A 27,341-nucleotide genomic window follows, 5' to 3' on the forward strand; every position below is an offset into this window, starting at 1 on the left:
TCAAGCATTGCCAACAGTTAGGATGGAAACACATAAACTTTGAAGAAAGCAAAGGAAAAACAGTAGCAGATGCATTTAGCATATGTAGATATGCACATATTTGTTTCTGCCTCCTGGGGCGGACTAGAAAGAGACAGGAGGAGCATCCTTAGCAACCTGAGTAATGCGCAAAGCTTCCAAGGAAACAATCAGCCTCCATCTAGTTCAGGGCTTCCCTGCCGGCCTCAATTCCACCACGAAGAACAGATGAGGCCAGTGGGTTTACAGCTCCTTTATACAGGGCACAACCCTCTCATTTATCACTGAAGCTCCTCCATGTGATTTTTATTTTTGTAATTTGCTTTCTACTTAGATCCCTCTTAAACTTTCCCTACTCCATCCTCTAGCCTTCAAGATCCCCTAATCCTCCGCCTTGCGGCACCGGCACACCGGGTTCTAATCCCTGTCGGGGCACCTGATTCTGTCCCGGTTGCCCCTCTTCCTGGCCAGCTCTCTGCTGTGGCCCAGGAGTGCAGTGGAGGATGGCCCAGGTGCTTGGGCCCTGCACCCCATGGGAGACCAGGAGAAGCACCTGGCTCCTGCCATCAGATCAGTGCGGTGCGCCGGCCAATGGCAAAAGGAAGAGCTTTCTCTCTGTCTCTCTCTCTCACTGTCCACTCTGCCTGTCAAAATAAATAAATAAATAAATAAATAAATAAATAAATAAATAAAAATAAAAAAAAAAGAATGAGCTGAGGGGGCCGGCACTGTGGTGTAAAAAGCTAAGCCTCCGCCTGCAGTGCTGGCAGCCCATATGGGCGTCAGTTCAAGTCCCAGCTGCTCCATTTCCAATCCAGCTTCCTGCTAATGCACCTGGGAAAGGAGCGCTTGGGCCCCTGCACACATGCAGGACACCTGGAAGAAGCTCCTGGCTCCTGGCTTTGGATTGGCCCAGACCCAGCTGTTGTGGCCATTTGGGCAGTGAATCAGTAGATGAAAGATTCTCTCTCTCTCTTTCTCTCTCTCTCTTTCTCTGTATTTGGGCCTTACAAATATAAATGGATAAATCTTTTACAAAAAAAATTAGCGGAGCCAAGAACTCATCTGGAGAGCAACAGAGGTTCCAGCAACCAGCACCACCAGATACCACTCCCCGTTGCTCTGGTTATGGTCCCTTCATGCTGGACACTACCATGAATAGATAAATGTTGGCAAAGTAACCAATCAGTGCAGCAAAGGGGATCTTGAAGGCTAGAGGATGGAGTAGGGAAAGTTTAAGAGGGATCTAAGTAGAAAGCAAATTACAAAAATAAAAATCACCTATTGAGCTTGGCGCTGGCCTCAGCTCATTCTTAATAAATAAACTTGTAGCATTCCCTTTATTTGTTTCTTCCTTTATTGGTAAAGACACATTTCTAAACCCACAGAGTTAGGACATTTCCTTTCAACATGATGACATATACAATATTTCCATGCACTCAGAACCATATGCTTATACTTGTCAAAACTTGGGACATCTTCCACTGCCTTCCCAGGCCATTAGCGGGAGCTGGATCCAAAGTGGAGCAGCCAGGACTTGAAATGGCACCCATATCGGATGCTGGCACCGTAGGCAGAGGCTTAACCAACTACACCACAGCACCTGCCTCTGAACTCAACTTCTAAGAGAGGACCAAATTAAATTTTTCATGAATTTATCAATTACTTATCATTTATCAATTACTAATCCATTTCTCAATATGGCAGATTTTCCTTCTGATCATGTCAGTTCAACAGTTAGCTAATAAATACCTGTTATCTATTCTTTTTTTTTTTTTGAAGATTTATTTATTTATTTGAAAAGCAGAGTTACAGAGAAAGAGAGAGGGAGAGAGAGAGAGAGAGAGAGAGAGAGAGAGAGAGAGATCTTCCATCTGCTTGTTCACAGCTGGGACACGAACGGCACCCAGTGCTGCAAGCAGAGGCATGGCATACTATGCCACAGAGCAGGCCCCTTGGGGTGCATTTAAGCCTGGGGAGTAAGCACTGACTAAGCTTCTGTCTCTGGTCAGGAAAGTTGTCAGTGGTTTGCAGGAGGGAACTTCAAAAATGTCAGAGAAAATGGAATTCCAAGATAAGTTTATTTGGGGGCAAAATAGTTTTTTCAGTCTATGCATAGTTCTGTTCATGATACTCCTGTTGAAGACCCTCCGTCTGCCTCCCCATCTACGCTCAAGCTGCAGCAGGGCCTCCGGCCATGATGTCTCATCGTGGGAGCTGAGCCATCTGTGTGACTCTGTTTACCTTCTCTCCTAGGTTGGCATCCAGCACGACTTTTTCTAATCAAGCAGAAAGGTAAGGCCTCAAGTGAGCCCCCATCTCACTTTCTTTTGTGCATGTGCACCCTGTTTCTGAAGCATCCGTGCATACCTAGGGAGAGACACTGAGGGTTGCGGCTGCAGCTCCGGAGAGCACTACTATCCATTTTCTGTTCATGCCTTCGTCCACTCACTCACTCATTTTAGTCCACGAACACGTGCTAGATACTTGGGTTTTAATTGGCAGCAAAACTGACATCCTGCCCTCATGGACTTACATTCTACCAGGGAGGCAAGTACGAGTAAAATAATTGCACAAAGTTACCATCGTGAACTGTGCTAAGTGTTAGGTGCTAGTGCAGAGAGACAGCTGGGTACGGAGGCGCCGGTGGTTAACAAAACAGCAAATTCTGGCTCTTCTGGAACTTGGAGGAAATAAGCAAATTAACCACCAAGGACTCTGACATTTCATCTCATTTAATGCCGAATGCTATGAAGATAAATCAAGTAAGTCCGGGTGATAGAAAGTGACTGCAGATGGTAGTCAGAGATAATGGCCAAGGACAGTTCTTCCCGAGGAAGGGGCATATGAATGAACTTGAGTGAAAGGAGAGAGCAATCCATGAGAGAACATTCCAGGCAGAGGAAGCAGGCGCGTAGGCTTTAAGTCAGGAAAATGCCTGGTGTCTGGGAACAGATCAGTGTGGCCGGGAGGACACAAGCATGGAGCAGGATGGAAGGAGATCTCTTCAGGGGTGCGAGTAGGAGGTGACAGTGGCCTGCTGTCAGGTGGAGAGGAAGGATCCTGCAAAGAATATTTTCAGGAAATATTTTGAAAGTAAAGCCAATAGAATTTGCCAATAGATGGGACGTTCTGAGTTTTGACAAAGGCACACACCTGCAAACCCAGACGCCTGCTAAGATACAGAACGTTGTCACCAATTCCAGACTCCTTTCCCGTGCCTCGTCCCACCGGCCTCCGGCCCCACAGTCAGATACTGTTGTGGCTCTCCCTGCCTGTCGTAGAGATTCCTGTGAACAGAACCGTGTGTGCGCTCTTGGACCTGGCATCGTTTACTCCATCTGTTTTGGGAATGTGGTGACGCTGTCGCTTGTATCTGCAGTTTGTTTCTTTTTCAGTGCTGAATTGTATCCCATAGTTTGTTCATTTTCCTGTTGAAGGGCTTGCAGGTTACTTCCAGTCTGGGGCTGCAGTACAGAGAGAGAGCTGCCATGAACACTTATACTAGCTCTTTGTAAAAATGTGTTTATTTCTCTTGTATGAATACCTAAGAATGGAATTCTTGGGTCACAGGGTAACTGCATGTTTAATTATATAAGAATTCACTAGATCTTTTATTTTTTAAAAAGATTTATTTATTTATTTATTTGAAAATCAGAGTTACAGAGAGACAGGGAGAGACAGAGAGAAAGAGAGGGAGATCTTCCATCTGTTGCTTCACTCCCTGAGTGGCTGCATAGCCAGGGCTGGGCCAGCTGAAGCCAGGAACAAGAGGCTTCCTCCTGGTCTCCTACCTGGGTGGCAGAGACTCACACACTTGGGCAATCTTATGCTGGTTTTTCCAGGCCGTGAGCAGGGAGCTGGATTGGAAGTGGAGCAGCCGGGACTCAAACCGGTGCCTATATGGGAAGCTGGCATTGCAGGCAACAGTGTTTCTATGCCAAAATGCTGGGCCCATCTTTTTATTTTTTAATATATTGAATGGCTTTGGTTGGTTTTGACATTATCCTCACCTTCTGTTCCTGGGATAATCCTATTGGCTACAATGTATCTTCTTTTACTACATAGCTGGTTTCAGTGTTCAGGAAGGCTATTGGTCTGTCTTTCCTCTTGCCATTTCTTTTGTTTCCTTCTTTGATTTTTATTCATTGATTAATTTTGCTAATGGCTTTACACACATCTGATTTTAGTTTTCTGGATATGCTGGTCTCATAACACAAACTGGGAATAGGTCCCTCCTTCTCTATTTTCTGAAACTGTATTAAGTTTGATGTAGATTTTTCTCCTGAAGAACATTTTTGACCTAAAACTTGGAACTGGCATTTCAGGGTAGTCATGGCCGAATGAGAGAAAAGAAAGTGGGACTTTCCATGTTTATGCAATGGGGTTCATGGTTTGCTCTTTGTTCCTTCTGCTCACCCAGTCCCTAACCCACCCCTGGGACCCCATTCTAAGGAGCTGGGCCACATAAACATCTTTCGGCTTCCCTTTTCGACATGCAGAAGTGGACAACGTGTGAAGGGAAAACAGGGTCTACGGAAGGCCTGGCCTTCCACACGTCCTGGCTCGGGTGCCGCAGGGGGTGTGACCGTCTCCCTCCCTCCGAGCTGCTCTCTCGGCCAGTGCTACTTCCCTAGGGGAGTCTCACTGGTCGTCCTCCTCCGGGGGTCTGCTCCTGGCTCTGCCATGCTCTGGACACATGGCTTTCTTCTCCAGGTCTCAGAACCCAGCTCCAGCACTGCTTGGACATTTCATGGTTCTCTCTGTCTCTCTTTTGACAGGCAGAGCTAGACAGTGAGAGAGAGAGGCAGAGAGAAAGAGAGGTCTTCCTTCTGTTGGTTCACCCCCCAAATGGCCGCTATGGCTGGTGCACTGTGCCGATCTGAAGTCAGGAGCCAGGTGCTTCCTCCTGGTCTCCCATGGGGTGCAGGGCCCAAGCACCTGGGCCATCCTCCACTGCACTCCCGGGCCACAGCAGAGAGCTGGCCTGGAAGAGGGGCAACTGGGACAGAATCCGGCACCCTGACCGGGACTAGAACCCGGGGTGCCGGCGCCGCAGGCGGAGGATTAGCCTAGTGAGCCGCGGCGCCGGCCTCATGGTTCTCTTTTTCTAAACACTTACCGTGAACGTGGGTAAGGTTAGATTGGAGTACTTCATCTCACAGACAGAAGCACAAAGACCTGCCCCACAGAAGGACTGACGTGTAAATACCTGAATTCTAAGCAAAGCAAGAAACGCCACAGCGCGTGCTCCTCGTCCCATGACTTCCTGTCTTTTCTCTCTCTGTCCTACCCCAGCATGATGGTCCCAGGCAACGCAGCGGGGGTAGCCAAGCAGTTCCTGCGCTGCATCTTCCATCAGCTGGCACCCAACGGCATCTTCCCGCAGCTGTTCCAGAGCACGATCAAAGGTAACGGCCCGTTGAGGCTGCATTCATTCACCACAAACGCCCTGAACCCGCCCTGCTAAATCTGATCGTTGGCTTTCCAGATGGGACGTTCTTACGGACCCTGGCCACGTCTCTGATGGACTTCAACGAGCTGAGCTCCATCGCTGCTCTCAGCCAGCTCTTGGAGGTAGCTTTGCTTTTGTGATGCCCTAAGCTCAGGCTGAACAATCTCTGCCATGTCTTGAAGCCTCTCGCTCTCGCTCGCTCTCTCGCTCTCTCTGATACTGCTTCTGAGGAAGAAAGGCAAAGTAATTTAATACAAAAATTAAATTGAAAGTGTATGTGGATTTACTGTTGGTTTAAAGCAAGGGTTAGGGGCGTCCAGTTCATGGGCCACAGAAGTCATTTGGTCTGGCCCCGCCAAAGCAACCGTAGGTGGAATTCAAACTCTATAAATCTGTAACAGGATAATTTTCAAGTTGATAGCTTTGTATGCCCTGTGAACGATGTGATGATTATCCAAATGGCCCTCTGCAGAGATCAGGTTCGCCACCCCTACTTCAGAGCTAAGTGTTCAGCTAAGTGCTGGACACCAGCGCCGAGCACTCGCCCCCCAGGAAGTAGCCAGCTTTTGCAGTGTGGTGCAATGGGCAGAGCAGTGCACACTGTATCGCCAGACTTGGAGTCACGATGCGGCTCCACTGCTGATTAGCTGTCTCGGTTGGCCTGGGCACGTTGCCTATAGCAAGAAGGAAAGCTACTGCTTCGGCCATTCCCACTCCCCATGGCTGTCCTGGGAATTCTTTCCAGCATGCGTCATTTGTTGTGTCTTCTTAGTGTCTGGCTGCACAACCATAGGCCCTTAGAAGATGTTTCTTGTTTCTCACTGTTGTTTCCCGTAAGTTAGTCTGGACTTGTTGATTTTGTATTCCTCCTGGCTTTTGCAGTGGTCGGCCTACAGTGTGGGCACTCGACCCAGGTTTTTAGCATGGATATGTGAATTTTGAAATGTTCTTCACCCAGTGGCTAAATGAACTTCCACGCGGTTTCAGCAGTTGACTGCCTATACTTTTGTTTTTAGGGTCTAAATAACAAAAAGAATTTACCAGCAGGGGGTGCTATGATACGCTGTTTGGAAAACATGGCTACATTCATGGAAGCTTTACCCATGGATTCTCCCAGTAGCCTCTGGACCACAATCAGCAGCCAGTTCCAGACATTCTTCGCCAAGCTGCCTTGTGTTTTACCTCTGAAGGTGAGCTCAGTGCAGGACTTCGGTTTGAATCACCTTCCGACCCTTGCAGACCGTCTGCCCACAGAGAACAACGCCAGCAGCAGAGCCAGGGAGGATTTTACGTATCCCCCCAGGACTGGGAGAGGCCTCGGTCAGCCGTTGTGTGAGATCTGTTGGGTTGTTCTTTCCAACGCAGAGTGGGCATTCTGCTCACTAATCACGGCTATGCTTGGGGGCTGCATGTTTGAAGGTGACTAAAATTTTGAAAGGTCAGAGAGACATTAGTAGATTTCTTTAGGTAGAAATCTTTCTCATTGGATGTTTAAGTAAATAAATAAATAGCCTTGTCTAAAAGGAGCTCAGATGTATAAGGTAAAGTTTCAGTGTTAGAGGATTGTCTAAAGGGACGTAACCCCTCCAAGCACGCATACTTCATTACTTGTGTAGAAATTGGTGACCTCACAATCATTATCAATACAAATGCATTAACTGCAAACTCAGAGACCTGTTCTGTTCGCGGGGAAAGAGAACTATCCAGATCATCCTTCCAGGGCGCCCATGCTCCTGATGAGGGCTGCACATTCAGAGGGGGTGTGACGTGCTGGGATAGCTCCGTGGGGCCAGGGGGAGGCAGCACTCAAGCCTGCTGACTCACAGCACTGTGCTCCTCCACTAACAGACTCCTGGCGAGGAGTTGAAGGCGTTCAGATCTCTGGAGAGGGAGAGGAGGTGGCCGGCAGAGCCGTTGCTGTGTCTTTGAACCTAAGTTGCTCCGTGAGGATTTTGTGCTTTCTCCATGGAGAGCACAGACCCAAGTGTTTAACTGGGAGCAAGACGAATCCCTTGTTGATCTGATAAGTGACGTTGCACGTCGCGAGCTGCACTTCTGAAATATCACGATGCACCTGTAAAATGGTGCGTGGATGGTAGTCACCTCTGAGAATGCCTTTTTGCAAATCAGCAGATACTAAGAGGGTCTGTGAGGCTGCTAGTGAGGGAGCCGTAGCTTGGTTTGGGCTGCTTTGAGTCTGAAGTTACGAAGCAGAGCGGGGGTACAGAGGGAGAGTCTTTACCACCTCTCCTTTTGTGACTGTTGTTAGCCCACAGACCTGGGGTAGCCGAGCAAATCCAAGCCGGGAGAACCTGCACTCTGAAACCATGCACTTTGGAGAGCTTGTGGGGAAATGGGATTAAAAGCGACATTTGGGGTGAGCATTTAGCTTAGCAGCTAACATGCTGCGTCCCACAGCAGAGTGCCTGGGCCTGATACCCAGCTCCTGCTTTGTGCTGATGCAGGCCTGGCAGCAGCAGGTGTTGCCTCAAGTAAACGGCTTCCTGCCAGACACGTGGGAGACCTGAGCTGGCTGCCGGCACCTGGCTGTGGCCTGGCCCAGCTCCAGCCAATGTGGGGATTCTGGGAGTGAAGCAGCAGATGGGAACTCAAATAAATACATTTTAAAGGGAGAGATTAGTTTATGTTGGTGCAAAAATACTGAAGTCTTTTCATGATACACATTTTCCATGAACTTTTCAAAGGCTCTTCTTAGACTGCACACATTTTCACGTGGCCACAAAGGACCTCCCTAGGGCTGGAGTCATTCAGAGCCACTCCTTGCTAGAGAGCCATACGTGCTGAGAAAGGCATCGGGGCAAGTGTGGCAAATTCGAATGCCTGTGTGCAGGTGTGATCAGCAAAATATTTAACTTGAACATTTAGCTGAGCAGTTGGGAGTGTTGCCAGCTGTACACAACTAGTGTGCCCAGTTGGGGACAGTCGCCTGCCCACAGGGACCTTGTCCACAAGGTTGATGCATGAGGTGGAACGAGATAAGATAATTAGTAGAATGAGACCCTTGAGGACGGGGCAGCACCAGTCCTTGTATGACAGGGTGGGAGCAGCCAGCCTGCCAGGCCCGTGACGTCATTTGGTCTCGCCCTGCCAAGGAAATCGCAGGCAGGACTCAACTTTCAATAAATCTTTAGTAGGCTAATTTTTTTTTTTTTTTTGACAGGCAGAGTTAGTGAGAGAGAGAGAGACAGAGAGAAAGGTCTTCCTTCTGTTGGTTCATTCCCCAAATGGCTGCTATGGCCAGTGCACTGCGCCAATCTGAAGCCAGGAGCCAGGTGCTCCTCCTGGTCTCCCATGGGGTGCAGGGCCCAAGCACTTGGGCCATCCTCCACTGCCTTCCCGGGCCACAGCAGAGAGCTGGCCTGGAAGAGGGGCAACCGGGACAGAATCCGGCGCCCCGACCGGGACTAGAACCTGGGGTGCCAGCACCGCAGGCGGAGGATTAGCCTAGTGAGCTGTGGCGACGGCTGAATAGGCTAATTTTTAAGATGATGATTTTTTATGGCCCACGAATGATGTCACAAATATGCAGAAGGCCCTTGGTGAGAAGGTGGTTCCCACCCCAGGTATGAGATCAGCTGCCGATTGTTGTCACAGAGGAGCACAGGCCCCGTGTAGCCCCCTTCCCGTTCTTTCCAAGATGGCATTTCCTGATTTTTAAATCACTGTGGGAGCCTGATGAGCAGCCAGTGTCCAGCCCTTGGCTTAAGCCAGTGTAAATGTCACATCAAGTCCCATGGGTACTGAGCAGATTGAATGGACCCCTGCTTCCCTTAGAAGATGCGTGTGAAACACTTTCAGAGTTTCTGTAAGAATTTGCCCTGCTATGTCAGATCAGCTCCTGACTTTGTTTTTATTTATTTTTGTTAAAGATTTATTTATGTATGTATTTGAAAGGATGAGTGGGGATAGTGTCAAAGCGTAGTGCGTTAAACCACCTCCTGTGGTGCAGGCATCCCGTATGGGTACTGGTTCAAGTCTCAGCTGTTCCACTTGCAATCCAGTTCCATGCTAATGAGCCTGAGGAACCAGCAGAAGATTACCCACGTGCTTGGGCCCCTTTGCACCTGCGTGGGAGACTTGGAAGAAGTTCTTGGCTCCTGACTTTGGCGTGGCCCAGCCCTGGCCAAAGCCTTTCTGTCACTCTGCCTTTGAAATAAATAAATAAACCTTAAAAAAAAAAAAAAGGAAGGAAGAGCAACAGAGAGTGTGGGAAAGACAGAGAGAGAGAGAGAGAGAGAGAGAGACATCTGTCTGCTGGTTCACTCTCCAAATGCCTGCAACAGCCAGGGCTAGGCTAGGCCAGGCTGAAAACCGGAGACAGGAACTCCCTCTATGTCTCCCACACGGGTGTCAGGGAGCAAGTACTTAGGCCATCATCTGCCTCCTCTCAGGCACATCAGCAGGAAGCTGAATCAGCAGCGTGAGTAGGCAGGACTCAACCAAGTACTCCAGTATGGGATGTGGGACTCCCAAGCAGCGTGTCATCCCGCTCTGCATAATGCCTGCACTGCCTGTGTTTTCAGTCTCTGGGGAAAATGTTATCATTGAAACACCATCTGCAGTTTGTTTTCACAAATTTCTCATTGAGAAATGTATCTCAGATTTCAGTGTGCATCACTGGTGTCCCCACAGGACTTGCTAAAACATGGATTAGTGGCCTAATCTGAGAATCCCTGATTCAATAGGGTTTCAGGATTTGCAGTCTAGCAAGTTGCCAGGTGAGAGAGGTGCTCCTGGTCCAAGGATTCTGCCTGGGGAGCACTGGCTTAGTCTCCTAAAGAGCCTGATACACACAGCTACAGAAACTTAAGTACAACTGCTATTGTGACGTATTTGCAGTGCTCAGAAGTGTTGTTGTTTATTCTCATTGTAACATTTCCTCCTAATCTCAGAAAATTCAGTTTTAAAAGTACATTTTGATAGGAATCTTGCCAAAATAGAATTATGAATAGATTTGTAAGACTTGATTTTCTCTTGTAGAAATTTTATTCCTTTTTCCGAGGTTTTTGTGTTGTCTTTTCACAGCAGGGAAAGGTTCTTATTTATACTGACGGTTTTAAATAGAGCTAAGTCGTCTTTTTCCTAACATGGCCTTTCACAAATTAGTATACCTCTTTAGCGTTGGATATATTTAATATCTACCCATCATTGATGTGTCATCTGCTCATTCATTTGTCCATCTGTCTGTCCATTTGTCTGTCCATCCATCCATCATTCCCTTTCTGTATGTGATTTAATTTTAGAACTATACCTTTGAAAAATAGTTTAGGAGTTATGTTTAGTTAATGTTGTTTAATTAAAAATTTTTAACCTGAGAGTGATTTTTTTTTCAATTTGAATTATGTTGTGGGAAACTGTTTAGAGGCAGTTATATTTTGGGTGTTTCTTTTTACTAACATAAATGCTTAGAAACTATTTGGAAAAAAAGATATATTAAGAAGGCACTGACTTCTGCTTCTTTTCATATTTGTTCACAGTGTTCTTTAGATTCCAGTTTGAGAATTATGATTTGCCTCTTGAAGATACCCTCTACCAATGCCACAAGGGTATGTATGTTCAGAAAAACAGCCGACTGGGTATTCAGTTGTTTTTAAATCTAAAACTAGGCAGTGCTGAAGACACAGTCACCTGCACACTGAAGGCCTCCCTTTCAGCCTCCTTGCCTCTCCTCATGCTGGGCCAGTGTTTGGTAGATCACAGTGTCATTGTTTATAATTGGTTCTCCAAGTTCTGGACAACTGCTCATCAATCTGTCCTTATACTACCAAGAAAATGATCTCTCTCTACATGGATCTCATCATGCCAATTCTTTGATATCTCCTCATTTCTTTCAGGGTAATATCCAGATTCCATAATGTGATATGCAACAAGTTGCATCATAACTCACCAGTTTCCAATTTAATCTTGTATTATGTGTCCCACTTCCCATACCTCCTCTACACTTTCAGAATCATCATCGTCATCAAAACAGCTACCACCACTTGTTGCGCTTAATGCTTCTTATTTATAATGTTATTTAATTCCATACCTCCTGGCTTTGCCTGAAATGCTTTATACTCTTGTCAGTGGGATGAGCTCCTTTTCGTGCTTCGAGGTCCCATATAAAGAAAACAATGTGTATATCATCCGTAGTAGCTTCCTCTTATATCAGCCCTCACAATACTTGATAGAGCTCTGTTAGCACTTGTGTTGTGCTGTAGTCTTTCCAAGGAGACTGCGAGTGTGATGAAGTTCAGTACAGTGTCTCACTCATTTTTTGATTCCTGGCTGCATTTCTAGGCTGCGTTACATGCAGTGGTACAGTAGTTTGTATTTCAATAGCTTGTAATTGCTAGTTAGTATATCAACAGCACGTGTCTCCTAGAACCGTTTACCTTGGCTGTGGTTTCATAGACTCAAGTTTATGCCAGAAAGTTGCAAAGAAACCATCTGGCTCATCTGTTTATTTACAGATAAGAAGCAGGCTCAGAAAGATAAAATGTCTTGGCCTAACTCACATACCCGGTTATGAGATTTCATCATAGGTTCTTTGGTTTTTGTGTCGTATCAGATTACTCCATCCTGGCTCTGCTTTGTAGGGTATAAGAGCAAGTTTCCATTCAAGCTTGAATCCAACTTTCTCTTCTTGACCAATAAGGATGCAGTGTGTGTCAACATGAGACACTTTCCCTACCGCATTCATTAACTGTCAGTGTTTCAAGGGAAGGCATTCATCTGGGGCAAAGGATACTGAATCAATAATCCTGTCTCAAAGAGTTTCTTTAAGATTTTCTATGTGGAAAGCACTACTGGGCTTCTGTGTGGAATACAAATAAGTAAGATATTTAATTATCATCAGGGTCAACCAACATGCAGTGAATTCATTTTTGTCTCAGTAACGAAAAAGAATCTCAAAAGTGCTCATATCTGTTGCTCTCATGATTCCTTTTCTGGGAATTTATTGAAAAGAAAATGACAGTGAAATTTTCATGCAAAAATATATTGGGTGTTATTTACAGTAAAATAGGACTCTTACGGCCATTAAAATGGATGATGCTGAAATTAGATGGCTCCAGAAATTCCTTACATTATAGTAAGATAATAAAAATAAAATATAGGATTGTATATGTTTAAGATTTTTAACTGAGTAAACTGGTACAAATGAAGAAGGTAGATTTATAAAAATGTTATCACTCAGTGATGAGACTGTGGATGACCTATGTCCTCACCTGGGCTTCCCTCTGGATACTGAGTTTGCTCACGAAGCGTGGCTAACTGTTATAATCCAGACAGCGGGGACGAGCGACGTTGAGAACTCATGAAATCATGGCATGGGAGTCTTCTAGAGTCCAACTAAAGTCCTGTCTTCTCTGTGGAGCAATGACACCTGCTCTAGAACTTGGGTTTGAATTTCATGCCTTGGCTTTATGGAGTTAGGCAAGTTAGTTGTGTACTTAACAGCCCATCTGGCAACAGAGGGGGGACTACCAAAGCTTGATAGGGTTTGTGATGAAGGTCAGAGGTAACCTTGAGCAGCACTTACTGCTGCCACGTGCTTTACATACATTGTGTCCTTTGGTTCTCCCCACCCTGAAGAAGGTTTATTACAATGAAGCTGTTACTGTGCCCATTGACAGAGGAGAAAACTGCATCTCAGGTCATTGACTCACTTCTTGACAGGCGGGCATTTGGCACAGGTATTAAGCCAGAGCTTGAGACACCTGCATCTCTTATCTGAATGCCTGACTCAAGTCCAGGCTTCCCTGCTTCTGATCCAGCTTCCTGCTAATGTGCACCCTGGGAGGCAGCAGGTGATGGGTGAGGTGCTTGGGTCCCTGCCACCCACGTGGAAGACACGACTTGAATTCTAAGCTGATGGCTTTAGCCTGGCCCAGCCTTGGCTGTTGCAGGCAGGCTTTGAGGAATGAACTGGTAGATGGAAGATCTCCACTTGTCTATCTCCTCTGCCTTTCAAATAAAATAAAATAAATTTAAAAATTTAAAATTCATTTATTCAAGGCTACAGAGCTAGAGTGTAAAAGTATTTGTGTTAGGTTCTAGAGCTGTGTCATTAACTAGACATACTGTTTCCCAGGACACTTAAAAGAAACATGAATGAGATAAACTATTGGAAAGCATGTAACGCTACCTCACACTCAGTAGGTGCTCAACAAATATTTCTGAATGACTGAAGAGAGTATGTGGATCTCAAACTGACCATTATGGGTAGAATTCAGATGGAGAAACCAAAGTGGGCAATGCCTTCCTGATAAGAATTGGCAGGAAACTGGGTCATCATGGATTTTCTCCAAGCCAATAGTGTTTTGGTACTAATCCAAGAGTGGTTCACGCTACACTACCAAGAAGACAAGTTTCTGGAAGATTTCAACCTAATGAACCTGTAGATGCTTCAAGGTTCTGAGGGATGGACTGGAAGATCTTAATGCAAACCTCACAGAGTGTTGATTGATTTAGTGGACATACACTGAAATTGATAGTTTGATTTGTGAATGACATCATATGCAAAATAGATTAATTTTTTAGCAATAAGATGATCAAATCGTGTTATTTGAGCCATTCGTTGAAGGTGCAGTTCTGGTCTTATTAGATCAACAGAGTTGCCACAGTAGTCAACAACAGATTTCACACTGTAAAAAAGAATGATTTAATCAGTTAAAATATTACGGCTTTAGTACTTTTTTTGATGGAAGACTCAGAAGTTATTATTTTTTGGCCCTCATCTCGTTGCAGAATTTGTTGGAACCATTTTCAAAACTGCTCAGCTTTGTGATTCAGAATGCTGTCTTCACGTTGGCCTACCTGGTGGAGCTGTGTGGCTTATGCTACCGGGCTTTCACTAAGGTAAGTGTCCATGAGTGTATTCTTCTGAGACCGAGAACTGGCAGAAATAATAGCCTTTCCAATCAGTGGCAAATCCCTCTCGGGTTAATTACTTTTATATAGTTTTAAAATGAGGAATCATACTGAGATCTAATAAATCCATTGGGAAGACACACTTTACACATCTGTACATAAACTGTCGAAAATGCATAGAATTGGAGAGTTGGGGGTCACCTGGTTTAGAAGAGAAAAGGTCACTTGAATGAAATGTTGTGGTCTAAATGACCTCTTAAACTCCTTCTCGAGCCCCTCCTCCCATGATTAGCAGGCAAGACATCACTCCATATCATTCTATACCCAAAGTAGAAAGTCTTGGCTTGACATTTGCCAAAGCCTGTGGAGAGTGCCTTAATTCTCATTATTTGTCTGTCTCCCCAGTTCTGGGTTCCTGGCCTCTGAAATTATAATCTTATCTTTTGCCATCTTGCCTTAATAATGGTTTCTCTATTGCATTATCTTTAGCACCCCGTTCCCCAATACTGAGGAAATGGAAAAGTACTGCTTGCCTAATGGCTGCAGCAGCCTTTTTTGGAGCTGATAGAAGCTGTCCTGATGGAGAAGCAGAAGGCAGGGCAACCTGGGAGCGTCTCTGTCCTTACGAACAGTGCACAAATGCTACCCTTCCAACCTCCAAATTTTCAAGTTTATTTCCAGCAGGCTCTCTGTTTCTACTGTTCTCGTTTGAACGTGGAGAATGCTCTTTTATTCATGTTGTCCACCTCCATTGCCCTTTATTTTCCTCATAATAAACCTAATATTATACTAAGACTTTCATTTTGTCCAAGACACCCTTGTCTCCTTTCTTCCCAACTGTGTCCACTCTACCACGGTAAGTGTTCCATATCTCCTTCTTGGTCTTTCTGATGATAAACTAATATTCTACCCAGAGCACTGTGTTTCCTAAAACCATGATAATCTTCAGTTTTCCCTCTTTCAAATCCTTCTTGAAAAATAACTTCTTAACCCTCACGTGTTTTTCTTAATTTAAAAGAGTTGACCTATAAGACCATACCAAATACAACACCTTTATTTTTGGAGAAGGAAAACTAATGAGTTGCATTTTGTGTGTTGTACATTATATGGATTGATTATAGAAGATGTTCTAGCCTTCTGAATTCAAGATTTTCATTATAAAGTATAGCCTCTCATAATCCATCTTAACTTTAGTAGCTTCTCACTTTCCATTGTCATCTACTTTTCTTCACTTTTCCAACACAAAATGCATAAAACTTGTGGAAAGCTCCAATCCAAGGTGTTCCCATATTCCTCATAAAAAATGAGAAGCTATAAGAAATAGTTTTAATATAGCAATATCTAATTGAGCCTTCCCCTATAATCATAAGGCATGGAAAGGTAAGAGCTTTGTAGTCTTCCCTTCACTGCAGTCTGACATTCAAGATAATCTGAAAACTATCCAACTTAAAATATTAAAGGTCCTGGGTAAAATATAATAAAACATGATTTTATACATGTGTAGCTTATTTTATAAGAATAAAAGGGGCAAAAATGAAGAAGGAATTTGAAAACCAATATAATTGTGTAGGTATTTCTTGTCTTGGTAATTTAATGGCTTGAGATTTAAGCCCACACAAGGAAAATAGATGAATTCAAACTATTCTAGGCTGGGAGTTGGAGCTGAGTCATCCCCAGCAGAAATTCAGAGCCCACAAAAAGACACTTGGTAAAAAGATGGTTTGGAAAGAATATATTCATTTATGGAAGTGACAAGGAGTGGTATCTATCTTACTCTGGAAACTGGGAGAGAGATTTGTAGTGTCTCTTGAGAATTAGCAGACATGAGTCTGTCTTTTAATAGGCTTAGAATCTTAAAATATCAACATGCTCTGCAAACAGCAAGGCTGAAACGTCAAGTAACACTGATATTGAGCAAGTTATAATCCTGGAGAGTCTGGCAGAAGGATACTGAAAATTGAGTCTTTAACATCTCTGGAGGGATATTGCCTTCAATCAAGGTCCAGCAGGACTCTGATGGTTGAAATCCTCTTGAACATGAGCTCACAATCTAAAATTATAAAACAAATGAAAAACTAAACCACCATGAACCAGATTAGCAAAGTCAGCAAACAGCAATATTTTTCCCTCAAAACTTCCGGTATTAAAATTATGTGATAAAGACTCTAAAAACATATTTTAAATAATAAGCACATAAAGAATAGATTAAAGGCTGGCACCGTGGCTCAATAGGCTAATCCTCCGCCTTGCGGTGCCAGCACACCGGGTTCTAGTCCCGGTTGGGGCACCGGATTCTGTCCCAGTTGCTCCTCTTCCAGGCCAGCTCTCTGCTATGGCCTGGGAGTGCAGTGTAGGATGGCCCAAGTGCTTGGGCCCTGCACCCGCATGGGAGACCAGGAGAAGCACCTGGTTCTGGCTTCGGATCAGCGCGATGTGCCGGCCGCAGTGTGCCGGCTGCGGCAGCCTTTGGAGGGTGAACCAACGGCAAAAGGAAGACCTTTCTCTCTGTCTCTCTCTCTCTCATTGTCCACTCTGCCTGTCAAAAATAAAATAAAAAAGGAATAGATTAAAAATACAATAACTTTCCAAAAAAGAACCAGATTTGAACAAAGTAGAGATTCTAGAAAGGAAAACTGGTTGCTGACATTTAAAAAAATCAAAATTAGATGCAACCAAAGAGAGAGTTGGTGAAATGGAAAGTAGACTTGAGGAAAATACCTGGAATACAGCAAAGGAAAATAAAGATAAAGAGACAAAAGTTATAGAAAAGATCATCATCTAATAAGTATGAGAAGGGCAATAGACTTTGTATCAATTCCGTAATTGACAAAAATAATAACTTCTTTGATTGAGGCAGCACGATTTCCTAAAGCTATTACAAATAAACTAAAGTTTTGCCTGTTCATGCCATAGTTTACAAGAATAGGTATAATTTGGCAAAATATCTAAGACAGTGTTTTAAGAGCAATGAGGAGTCGTCACTCCAAAGAGAAATTGACAACAGACTTCTTAACTGTACTGGAATCATCAATATCATGGGAAAAAGTCTTCAAATGATAAGAAAAAAAGAATTGGCTACCTGGAATTCTCTGCCAGCTAAGTTATCCTTCAAGAGTGAAGGCTAAATAAACATACTCTCAGAAAAATAAGAAATTTTCTAATAAATTTTCCTGAAAAAAACTACTAAAAATACAGTAAGGAGGAAATTTAACCAAGAAGAATGGAGTGAAATGTATGGAGGAATTATGCCCAAAGAAATTGGGAAATTATGGAAATCTAAGCCGTCATTGGTAATATAAAGCAACAATAATAATGTTAGTCAGATAGGTATAAAAAACAAAGACACTAAACTCCTGGACAACAATAACCTGTAACATAACTGTGTGTATGCATGTATGTGTTGGGGTGGGGATTAGAGTTAAAGTGTTTTATATGTCATTCAAAAGAAGGACAGAAATAATGAGTAACTTTAAAGTATTATGAATACATGTAAATATTTTGAGTGTAAAATGCAAAAGCCAGAGTTATAATATGCAAAATCCAAACAAGTACAGAATAAAATGGGAATAGAAATTCAATCAAGACACAAAGGGAATCAGAACAAACTATCACAGCACAAATAAGATGATAGAAATAAAGTACAACTATTCTAATAGCCACAATACATGGAAATTGATCAGACTCACTAAGGACTGTCAGATTGGATTTTAAAGATCAAACCACATGTTGTTTACAACAGATGCATCTTAAATGTCTAAAGACATTGGGAAAGCTTGAAAGGAAAGGGGTGAGAAAGATGTATCAGGCAAATATTAAATGAAATCTGAAGTTATTAAACTGACTTTAAGTTGAAAGGCATTATTATAAAGAACAGCACAGTATATTTTGTTGCTAAAAAGAGCAATTCACCAGGAAAAAGTGACATTTCTAAAGCTCTGTAGAACCAATAATATAACCTGAAGATATGTTAGAGGAAATAAGATAGGAAATCCATTTACTGGGAGATTTTAACAGAGCCCTTTCAGTAACTGATAAATCAAGCAGATAAAAAGCAAATAAAGCTACAGTAAATTTTACCAACACAGTGAGCAAAGTGGACCCAGTGGACATATTAAGAAACCTTGAATCCACCAATTTGAGAATATACTCTAAAAATAGTGAAAAACTTTTTTTTTTTTTGGCAGGCAGAGTTAGACAGTGAGAGAGACAGAGAAAAAGGTCTTCCTTCCATTGGTTCACCCCCCAGATGGCTGCCTTGGCTGGCGCTGCACGGACCTGAAGCCAGGAGCCAGGTGCTTCTTCCCCGGTCTCCCATTCAGGTGCAGGGCCCAAGCACCTGGGCCATCCTCCACTGCCTTCCCGGGCCACAGCAGAGAGCTGGACTGGAAGAGGAGCAGCTGGGACTAGAACCTGGCATCCATATGGGATGCCAGCGCCACAGGCAGAGGATTAACCAAGTGAGCCACAGCCCCCATGAAAAACTTTTAAACACAGAGCAGACAACAGGCCACAGTGAAGTCTTAACAGAGAGCAGGCTCTTTAATCACAATGCAATTAAATTGTAAATCTGTGACAAAACCATCACTTTGGGTTTTTTTAAAAGTCAGAGTTACAAAGAGAGAGGAGAGGCAGAGAAGAGAGAGAGGTCTTCCATCCAATGGTTCACTCCCCAGTTGGCTGCAACAGGCGGAGCTGCGCCGATCTGAAACCAGGAGCCAGGAGCCAGGAGCCAGGAGCTTTTTCCGGGTCTCCCGTGTGGGTGCAGGGGCCCAAGGACTTGGGCCATCTTCTACTGCTTTCCCAGGCCATGGCAGAGAGCTGGATTGGAAGTGGAGCAGCTGGGTCTCGCACCGGTGCCCATATGGGATGCCGGCGCTTCAGGCCAGGGTGTTAACCCGCTGCACCACAGCGCCGGCCCCAAAACCATCACTTTATGTAAGTAAGTGTTCCAGGTGGCGTGAACAAGAGCTGTTCCAGTAGGGGTATCATTTACATCTTAGACATATACATTGTATTGAGGCAGGTATAGACATCTGCGTCTTCCTGGTTAGATCCTAGAGCAGCTATAAAGAGACTTCCCCCCAACCTGTTCTCCCCACCCCATCCCCAACACATAAAACCACAGCAGCTCACAGGGCCCTGTAAACATGAGAGAATCAGAAGCAAGCGATATTCCAAGCACACACACGTCTCCATGGCTCTGCCCCACCCCAGCTATGCCCAGGGACTTTTGAGTGGTCTGTTGACTGCCCTCCACTCTCAGGTACCTGAATCCTGTCTCCCCACCAGATTTTGACCCAATCACTTACCCGCAGGTTGTGGTGTGTGTGGAGTGTGCACACGTGTGGCATCGATGGTGTATGAGAGGGCGTGGAAGTGCACATACACACATGCTGCAGGACGTGAAAACTCAGTTGTTCAGGTTTTGTAGTCCTACATTAACCTGCGTGTGTGTGTGTGTGTGTGTGTGTGTGTACTTTTTTCATTTCAATCAAAGGTGCTGTACAGGTTAATGGTATCTGAGGCTTGCTGTATTTGGAAATTGAAAATTATGCTTTTAAGTGATTCCTAGATCAAAGGAAGTATTGTGAGACTTTAGAAAAGCATTTAGAACTAAACAGTTTATGAAAAAAACATTGTAAACTTTTAGAAGTATAGTCTCAGATATTTAGAAGAAAATTTATTGCCTTAAATACTTTCTGGAAAAATAAGAAAAGCTAAATGAGCTAAATAAGTCAACTTAAGTTAGAATATCAGGGAAACCACAAGAAAATGTAAAGGAATGAAACAATAAAGGTATGAGCAGAAACTAATGAAATAGTGCAGTATAACCCACAGGTGGGTCTTTGATTAGACTAATGCATGCTGATACAGGGAAGAACCTGTGGCAAGACCGACCTCACAAAGAAGATGGGTGGGCATTTGGCACAGTATGACTCAAATTAATCAAACTAACTCAATTTGAAAAAGATGAGTGAGGGACACCTGATATATTCCATTCTCTCTATTTTGCTGTGCTCTTGAAATGTTCTATTTAAAAAAATGAATTCCTCGCAAAGGACATGGAGCCCTTGAAACAGTTGGACATATTTCCCTCTAAATTATTTTGTAGTGAAATACTTTTAGATTTGTTTAATTGATGCAATTCTTGGAACCTATCCCTGTGAATGAGAACAAAATCCTCCAGGTTCAGTATTTAAGAGATAACCTATCAGAGCCGTAACTGTGGTGCAGAGGGTTAACGCCCTGGCCTGAAGCACTGGCATCCCATATGGGCACCGGTTCAAGACCCAGCTGCTCCACTTCTGATCCAGCTCTCTGCTATGGCCTGGAAAAGCAGCGGAAATGGCCCAAGTCCTTGGGCCCCTGCACCCATGTGGGAGACCCGGAAGAAACTCCTGGCTCCTGGCTTTGGCTTTGCATTGGCACAGCTCCGGCCCTTGCAGCAAACTGGGGTGGACCAGCAGATGGAAGACCTTTCTCTCTCTCTCTTTCTCTCTGTGTGTGTGTGTGTGTGTGCGCACGTGTGTGTGTAACTCCAACTTTCAAATAAATAAAAAATCTTAAAAAGATAACCTGTCTTTTTCTTTTCCATTAAATGATGTTTTCTCAGTGCTTCAGCAAATTCATTACACGCACAAAAAATGCCTTTCATCTTTTTAGTCTTCATTTTTACTTCTTAACTCATTGTGCATTTTTAAATCCTGGTTTTTATTTCTGAGCTGTGAATCTTTTGGAAGGTCTTTTGACAGATCTACTCTAATTGAATTTTTAAAGATTTATTTGTTTGTTTGAAAGGCAGAGTTACAGAGAGAAGAAGAGAGAGGGAGAAGGTGATGGCTGGGGCTGCGCCAGGCCAAAGCCAGGAGCCTGGAACTCCATTCTGGTCTCCCACGTGGGTGGCAGGGGCCCAAGTAGCTGAGCCCTTTTCTGGGGCTTTAGCAGGCCACTGGCAGGGAGCTGGGTCAGAAACGGAGCAGCCGGGCTCAAAGCACTGCTCATATGGGATGCCGGTGTTGCAGGCATTGGATTAACTTGCTGTCCTACAACACCAGCCCCTCTAATTGAATCTTTGAACTTTTTGCTTTCTTCTGTCTCCTTTCATTCAGGAACGGGATAAATTCTACTTATCTCGCAGCGTTGTTCTAGAACTTCTGCAGGCCCTGAAGCTCAAATGCCCTTTACCAGACACAAACCTCCTCCTGCTTGTCCAGGTAAGCTCATGCCGCATCTGTAAAGCTTTTCCCGAGACCAGCTGTACGTATTTGGGATGTATTTCCCTTTGGGAGGCGTCTCTGTAAAACCAAATGTCTTCACCCGGCCAGAGGTGAGAAGTAATGTATCTTACGTGAGCCGTGATCTAACTAATGCTACGTGCTTGGCGCTTCCACTGGCTAAAAAGACAAAGACAGAATCAAAACCGGGGCAGGGGGAGTATCCGTTTTGTTCTTACGGTGGCTCTCGTTCTGGGTGGGACAAGAAGAATGCAACAATAATTTCTGCCCGCCAGTAGGTCAGAGGAGCTGCTCGCTCAGCAGAGCCGAGCCAGAACAAATGGACCCAACCGAGGGGAGCAGAGCTGGGTGGGTCTGGGGGCCACTGACCCTTCTGTGGCGCAGAAGTGAAGGTAAGGGGGGCCAGGCCAGATCCAATCGCATGGCAGCAAATGCTGACCGCAGCTGGCCCCCAGGACCCCTGGACACTCACCAGGCAGGCTCTGGAGGACTGGCAATGGCCGTGCTTGTAGGGCTTCTTATGGGGGGCTGCAGCCCTCCACCCTTTGTGCTCCCGAGCAGCATCCTAGGCACACAGGCAGGTTGGGAGCGCCTGAGGCTGGCTGGGACTGATGGCTGAAAAGAGAGATAAACAAAGCCCCAGCGGGGAAACAGGAGCAGGTGGGATGCCACCCACATGGTGTGAAGTCAGGAGAACCTCACGGAGGAAATGGCATTTGAGCCAGGACACAAAGAACTACTGGGTACAGGCAAGTGTCTGCCCAGAGTTGAGATTCAACCTGAGGTTGACTGGCTTTGAGCAGTAGGGGAGGCTTGGGCAGGAAGGTGGGGTAAGGGCAGTGGCATGAGGATGGGGTGGATAAAAAGCAGGCTGGCAGAGCCAGAGGAGTCACAGGGATCAAGTAATGTGGGTCCCTGCCTCCCACCCTGAGGGCTAAGGCTGGATTTAAAATGCTGCCCTGAGTTACAGCTGGGACCAGGGTAGCATTCAAATGGCCTTTGTGCCAAGTGCCCAGTAACTGACTCACAGCTGTTTAGATTCTCTCTGAGTCTGGGCTACAAGTTTCAGGTTAGTGACTGAAGGAAAACTGGAGCTTGATACTAAGGAGCTGGAGCACTTTCCCTGCATCGTGGGTACTTGGGTACCTTCGGAGAGATGCAGAGGAAACTCTAATTTTGAGCACCAGCTGTGTGCTTTACACGGTCCCCCTACTTGACCCATACAGTCATGGGGTGCCAGCTTGTGTTTCAGAGAGGCATAGTGATGTCCGTGAGACCACACAGTGGGCCTGAAGAGCAGCATCAGCATCTTAGGGTGTTAGAACCCGGAACCCTGTTGCATCCTGTGTGAAGCACACCTCATCACATTCTTCCCAGCACCGGTGTGGATTCTGTTGGTTCTTGGCTGTGTGCACCACCTTCATACTCACTCCACCGATCCGATCTCCTGGTATATGGCTTCCTGGTATTCACTCCACCAATCCGATCTCCAGGTATATGGCTTCCTGGTATTCACTCCACCAATCCGATCTCCTGGTATATGGCTTCCTGGTATTCACTCCACCAATCCGATCTCCTGGTATATGGCTTCCTGGAGGAGCTTTTCCTGAAGCTCTGCTTTTTTTTTTGAGGTCATTTCCTGCACTGAAAAGCTAGAGTGACCTTGTAGCGCTGGTAACTACACAGGCCTCCCGTCACTGGGCTGTCTGACTATTCAGCGGTCTTTGCCTCTACAAGTATTTACTGAACACCTATCTTTGGCTAATTTCTGGGAACACAGAGATACGAAGGGTGTAGCCCCCAGATGTGCTAACCACTATCATGAAAGTCTACACAGGATGAGGACTACTACAGAAGAGGGCGTGGTTAACACAGGGAGATGCAGGAAGCCCATGGAGCCTTGCTGAGGCCTGGCTTGGTCCAGTGCTGTGCGGGGGCTGGAGACAGAGATGCACAAGCCATGGCCTCTTCCTTCCAGGCGTTCACAGGCCAGCAGGTGAGCTGGCCTGTGTCATGGGTACGGTAGCAGTTATGTCGACTGAGAAAGGAAGCAGTGTGGGAGGGACCACGTGGGCCTTGAAGGATGCTCAGAAGTCCCCAAGTTGACCCAGCAGAGAGGAGGGGGCCCTCGTCCTTTGCCATTGACTGCCCACTTCCCGGTCCCCTTTCTCCCCTACCATAGACTGCTAATCATCAGGACCAGAATTGAGTTTGTCTCAAAGGCTTAAGACTTCATGACAAGTTAGCAGCTCTCAGTGTCGAACCGTCTTGTCTTGGGAGAGCTTCCGGCACACACAGAAGTGATGACTTAGTGGCTGCTGGGAAGTGACGGCAGTGGACGCCGGCCGTGATGTAGTGGGAATGTGCTGGCTCCCATTGTACCAAACTGCAGACAGCCCCGGAGGAAGACAAGCAAAGCCACAGCCAGAAAACACCCATGCTCCTGAGGAGAGACAGCTTGGACTCTCCTCCCTGGGGGGCCTTGGACAGCCCTTGCCCCCTCCAGCAGTGGCAACACCGACTTTGAGGACAAGCAAGTTGGCCACAGACCGGCCGTCCAGACGGACAGGAGCTGTGCTGGCTTGTGAGAGAGGGTTCAGTGAAAGGGCCAGGAGGAACTGAAGCTTAGCGGCTGCCCGTGTCCAGAAGCCACGTACTTCCCGTAGGGCTTCTGCCGGGGGCTGTGCCTCCTCACAACAGCTCCAGGACCCCGAAGACGCTCTGCTGCGGGCCTCCAACAGCATTCCTCCCTTGTCAGAGCAGATCCATGTGGCTGACTTCTGGGGTCTCGCACCCCACGCTGTAACTCCTGGGGCCTGGTTTCCATGAAGTGCATTATTCAAACATAAAAAGCACTTGTCAGAAGATGGCAAAAGAACCCTGCCAGTGGAAATTGCCCAGTGCTTAAGGAAACCGTGTAGACAGTGATTGTTTTATCGTAGTTGGGTGCATAAAGAACAAAAACAAATTGCTTTAAGCAGAAAGAAGGCAAAAGTACATCCTTCTAAGTCTGTTGTATGGAGTTCCTTCTCCTTTTTCAAATGTATAACATTTTCATCTTTGAAAAAATTTGGCGTTTGTCATTGAATCATGAAGTTAAGGGGAAAAGGTCCAGTTGTAGAATCGCCCAAGTTGGAGAGTGTTTTGAAGACATTTTGTGATCATGCTCACAGAGAACCACCTTGTGAATAGCCTTTCAACCTTCCCCAGCACAAGAACATCAGGCATTCTTCCATTTCCAAGTTCTTTGTTCTGTGAATTCTTAGAGTAGGGTCAGCACTGTGGTGTAGCAGGTAAAGCCGCCCCTGCAGCGCCCAGCATCTCATATGTGTGCTGGTTCGAGCCCTGGCTGCTCCACTTCTGATTCAGCTCCTCGCTAATGCACTTGGGAAAGCAATGGAAGATGGCCCAAGTCCTTGGGCCCCTGCACCTACATGGGCCACCCAGATGAAGCTCCTGGCTCCTGGCTTCAGCCTGGCCCAGCCTGGACCATTGTCGCGGTTTGGGAAGTGAACCAACAGAGAGAAGATCAATCAATCTCTCTCTCTCCCTTTCTCTCGCTCTCTCTTGCTCTCACTCTCGCTCTGCCTCTGCCTCTCCTTCTCTGTAACTCAGACTTTCAAAAAATAAATAAACTTTAAAAAATCTTAGAGTAAGCCACTTCCATTATATTATTATTATTAGTAGTAGTAGTATTAACAGGTAGAGTTAGACAGTGAGAGAGAGAGAGAGACAGAGAGAAAGGTCTTCCTTTGTCCGTTGGTTCACTCCCCAATGGCCGCTACGGCCGGCGCGCCGCGCTGATCTGAAGCCAGGAGCCAGGTGCTTCTCCTGGTCTCCCATGGGGTGCAGGGCCCAAGCACTTGGGCCATCCTCCACTGCACTCCCGGGCCACAGCAGAGAGCTGGCCTGGAAGAGGGGCAACCGGGACAGAATCCAGCCCCCCAACCGGGACTAGAACCCGGGGTGCTGGTGCCGCAGGCGGAGGCTTAGCCTAGTGAGCCGCGGCGCCGGCCCAGCCACTTCCATTATAAATGGGAGAAATAAAACAGAATGCTTCCCTTTTCTGCTTTGTGGTCCTGCCATGGAGAGAAGTCCTTTGTAGGGCCACTCAAAGGTGCAGAAGAAGCATCTTGACTTCGCCTCACGAGTGGTGCATCTTTCGTAAGGTTTCTCGGTTCACTTCCTTCATCCTCCAGTTGTTCTCTGGAGGATAGCAGAGGTGATGGCTTGCTCTCTGGCAGCTTCTTTTAGGCCGGAGGCTGCAGACTGGAGTCAGAGTGAGGCATTCCCCCTTTACTGGTGGGCTGCTGGACAGCCAGGCTCTCAGTGTGGACAAATGAATTGTCTGGGGCAGACAGTGTCTTTCTTCATAGCTATCAGTGGCTAGCATTTGAAGGCAGTAGGGGTGAACTTGCTTAATTGGAAATGCATCTTGGAAACAGAAAAGCAAGAATTGGAAGGAAAAACTCCCCAGGTGACCTGTCATGAGTGACCTGGCCACTGTGGTGAGGAGACAGTTGCTCCAGACCTGGACTTGCCATTCTTCTACCTGATAAGGAAATACCAGGGTATCTCATCTGCTGCTTCCCTGATCAGTAACTTCGTAGGTAGATGGTTTCCTGAGATGAAGCCTTATGTTATTTTATGTTCATTTATGTCGTGACTTTGTTGTATCTCAAATACTCGGGCAGTAAGAGAGACCCCTCTATGGGACAAGGGAACACTTGCCCAAGGAATGTGGGATCATCCAGGTTCTAGGCACGTCCAGGCAGTGACTGGCACCAGTCTGGTTTTGAATTCCTGGAAACTCGTCCCAGAGGCCTGGCGTCCCGGGAAACTTCCCAGTGTGCTGTGCTGTGGTTGTCTACCCATGACCGCTGGTGTTTGTTTCCCCTTACAAATGAAGTTTTCGGGTGACCTTAGGTGCTTGGTGGATTTTTCCCCCAAAGAAATCAGGGCATAGAAACATGAAATCATTTTCCAAATAGGAAAGAAAAATAATATATTTCAGAACCTAAATTGTCAAACAATGGGGCATAGCTCACCCTCTGTGATTTGGACAGATGAACTATTCTGTGATTTTAATTCAGCTCTAGTGACATTTTGCTTTTGTTTATAATATTTTCTCTATTGCTGGTTTGCTGTAGACTTTTTTTTAAAAGATTTATTTGAAAGGCAGAGTTACAGAAAGGCAGAGGCAGGGGGTGGGGAGAGAGAAAGAGAGAGAGAGAGAGAAAGAAAGAGAGAAAAAGAGAGAGAGAAAGTCATCCATCTGCTGGTTCACTCCCTAGGTGGCTGCACCAGCAGGAGCTGGGCCCATCTGAAGCCAGTAGCCAGGAGCTTCTTCCAGGTCTCTCATGGGAGTGCAGGGGCCCAAACACTTGGGCCATCCTCAACTGCCTTCCCAGGCCATTGCAGAGAGCTGCATTGGAAGTGGAGCAGCCAGGACTCGAACCAGCACCCATATGGGATGCCGGCACCTCAGGTGGTGGCTTTACCTGCTACCCCACAGCGCCAACCCCATGGACATTTTTATAAAATGATTTATTTATTTGTTTGGACAGCTGAGTGACAGAGAGAGAAAGAAGGATCTTCCATCTGCTAGGCTAGGCCAAAGCTAGAAGCCAGGCACTCCACCTGGCTCTCCCATGTCGGAGGCAGGGACCCAAATACTTGCGCTGTCATCTCTCTGCTGCCTTCCCAGCATTAGCAGAAAGTGGGATCTGAAGTGGAGCAGCCGGGACTTGAATTGGCAT

The 27,341-nt window shown here is 45.8% G+C and overlaps 1 protein-coding gene across 9 annotated transcripts in view; it reads left to right on the forward strand.

Annotated features, from left to right (window-relative positions):
- Positions 1 to 27,341, forward strand: part of UNC79 (unc-79 subunit of NALCN channel complex) — a 264,184-nt gene that overhangs the window by 205,088 nt on the left and 31,755 nt on the right. For all 9 annotated transcript variants that reach the window (XM_089322569.1, XM_089322574.1, XM_089322572.1 and 6 more), the window contains 7 exons: positions 2,275 to 2,313; positions 5,317 to 5,429; positions 5,510 to 5,595; positions 6,490 to 6,663; positions 10,972 to 11,040; positions 14,225 to 14,335; positions 21,457 to 21,561. In XM_089322569.1, coding sequence (XP_089178695.1) covers positions 2,275 to 2,313; positions 5,317 to 5,429; positions 5,510 to 5,595; positions 6,490 to 6,663; positions 10,972 to 11,040; positions 14,225 to 14,335; positions 21,457 to 21,561 — 697 coding nt within the window. The remainder of the gene's footprint in view (positions 1 to 2,274; positions 2,314 to 5,316; positions 5,430 to 5,509; positions 5,596 to 6,489; positions 6,664 to 10,971; positions 11,041 to 14,224; positions 14,336 to 21,456; positions 21,562 to 27,341) is intronic.

The sequence above is a fragment of the Oryctolagus cuniculus genome, chromosome 20 (assembly GCF_051225735.1).
Source record: "Oryctolagus cuniculus isolate XC-2025 breed Fujian yellow rabbit chromosome 20, ASM5122573v1, whole genome shotgun sequence".
Taxonomy (NCBI): domain Eukaryota; kingdom Metazoa; phylum Chordata; class Mammalia; order Lagomorpha; family Leporidae; genus Oryctolagus; species Oryctolagus cuniculus.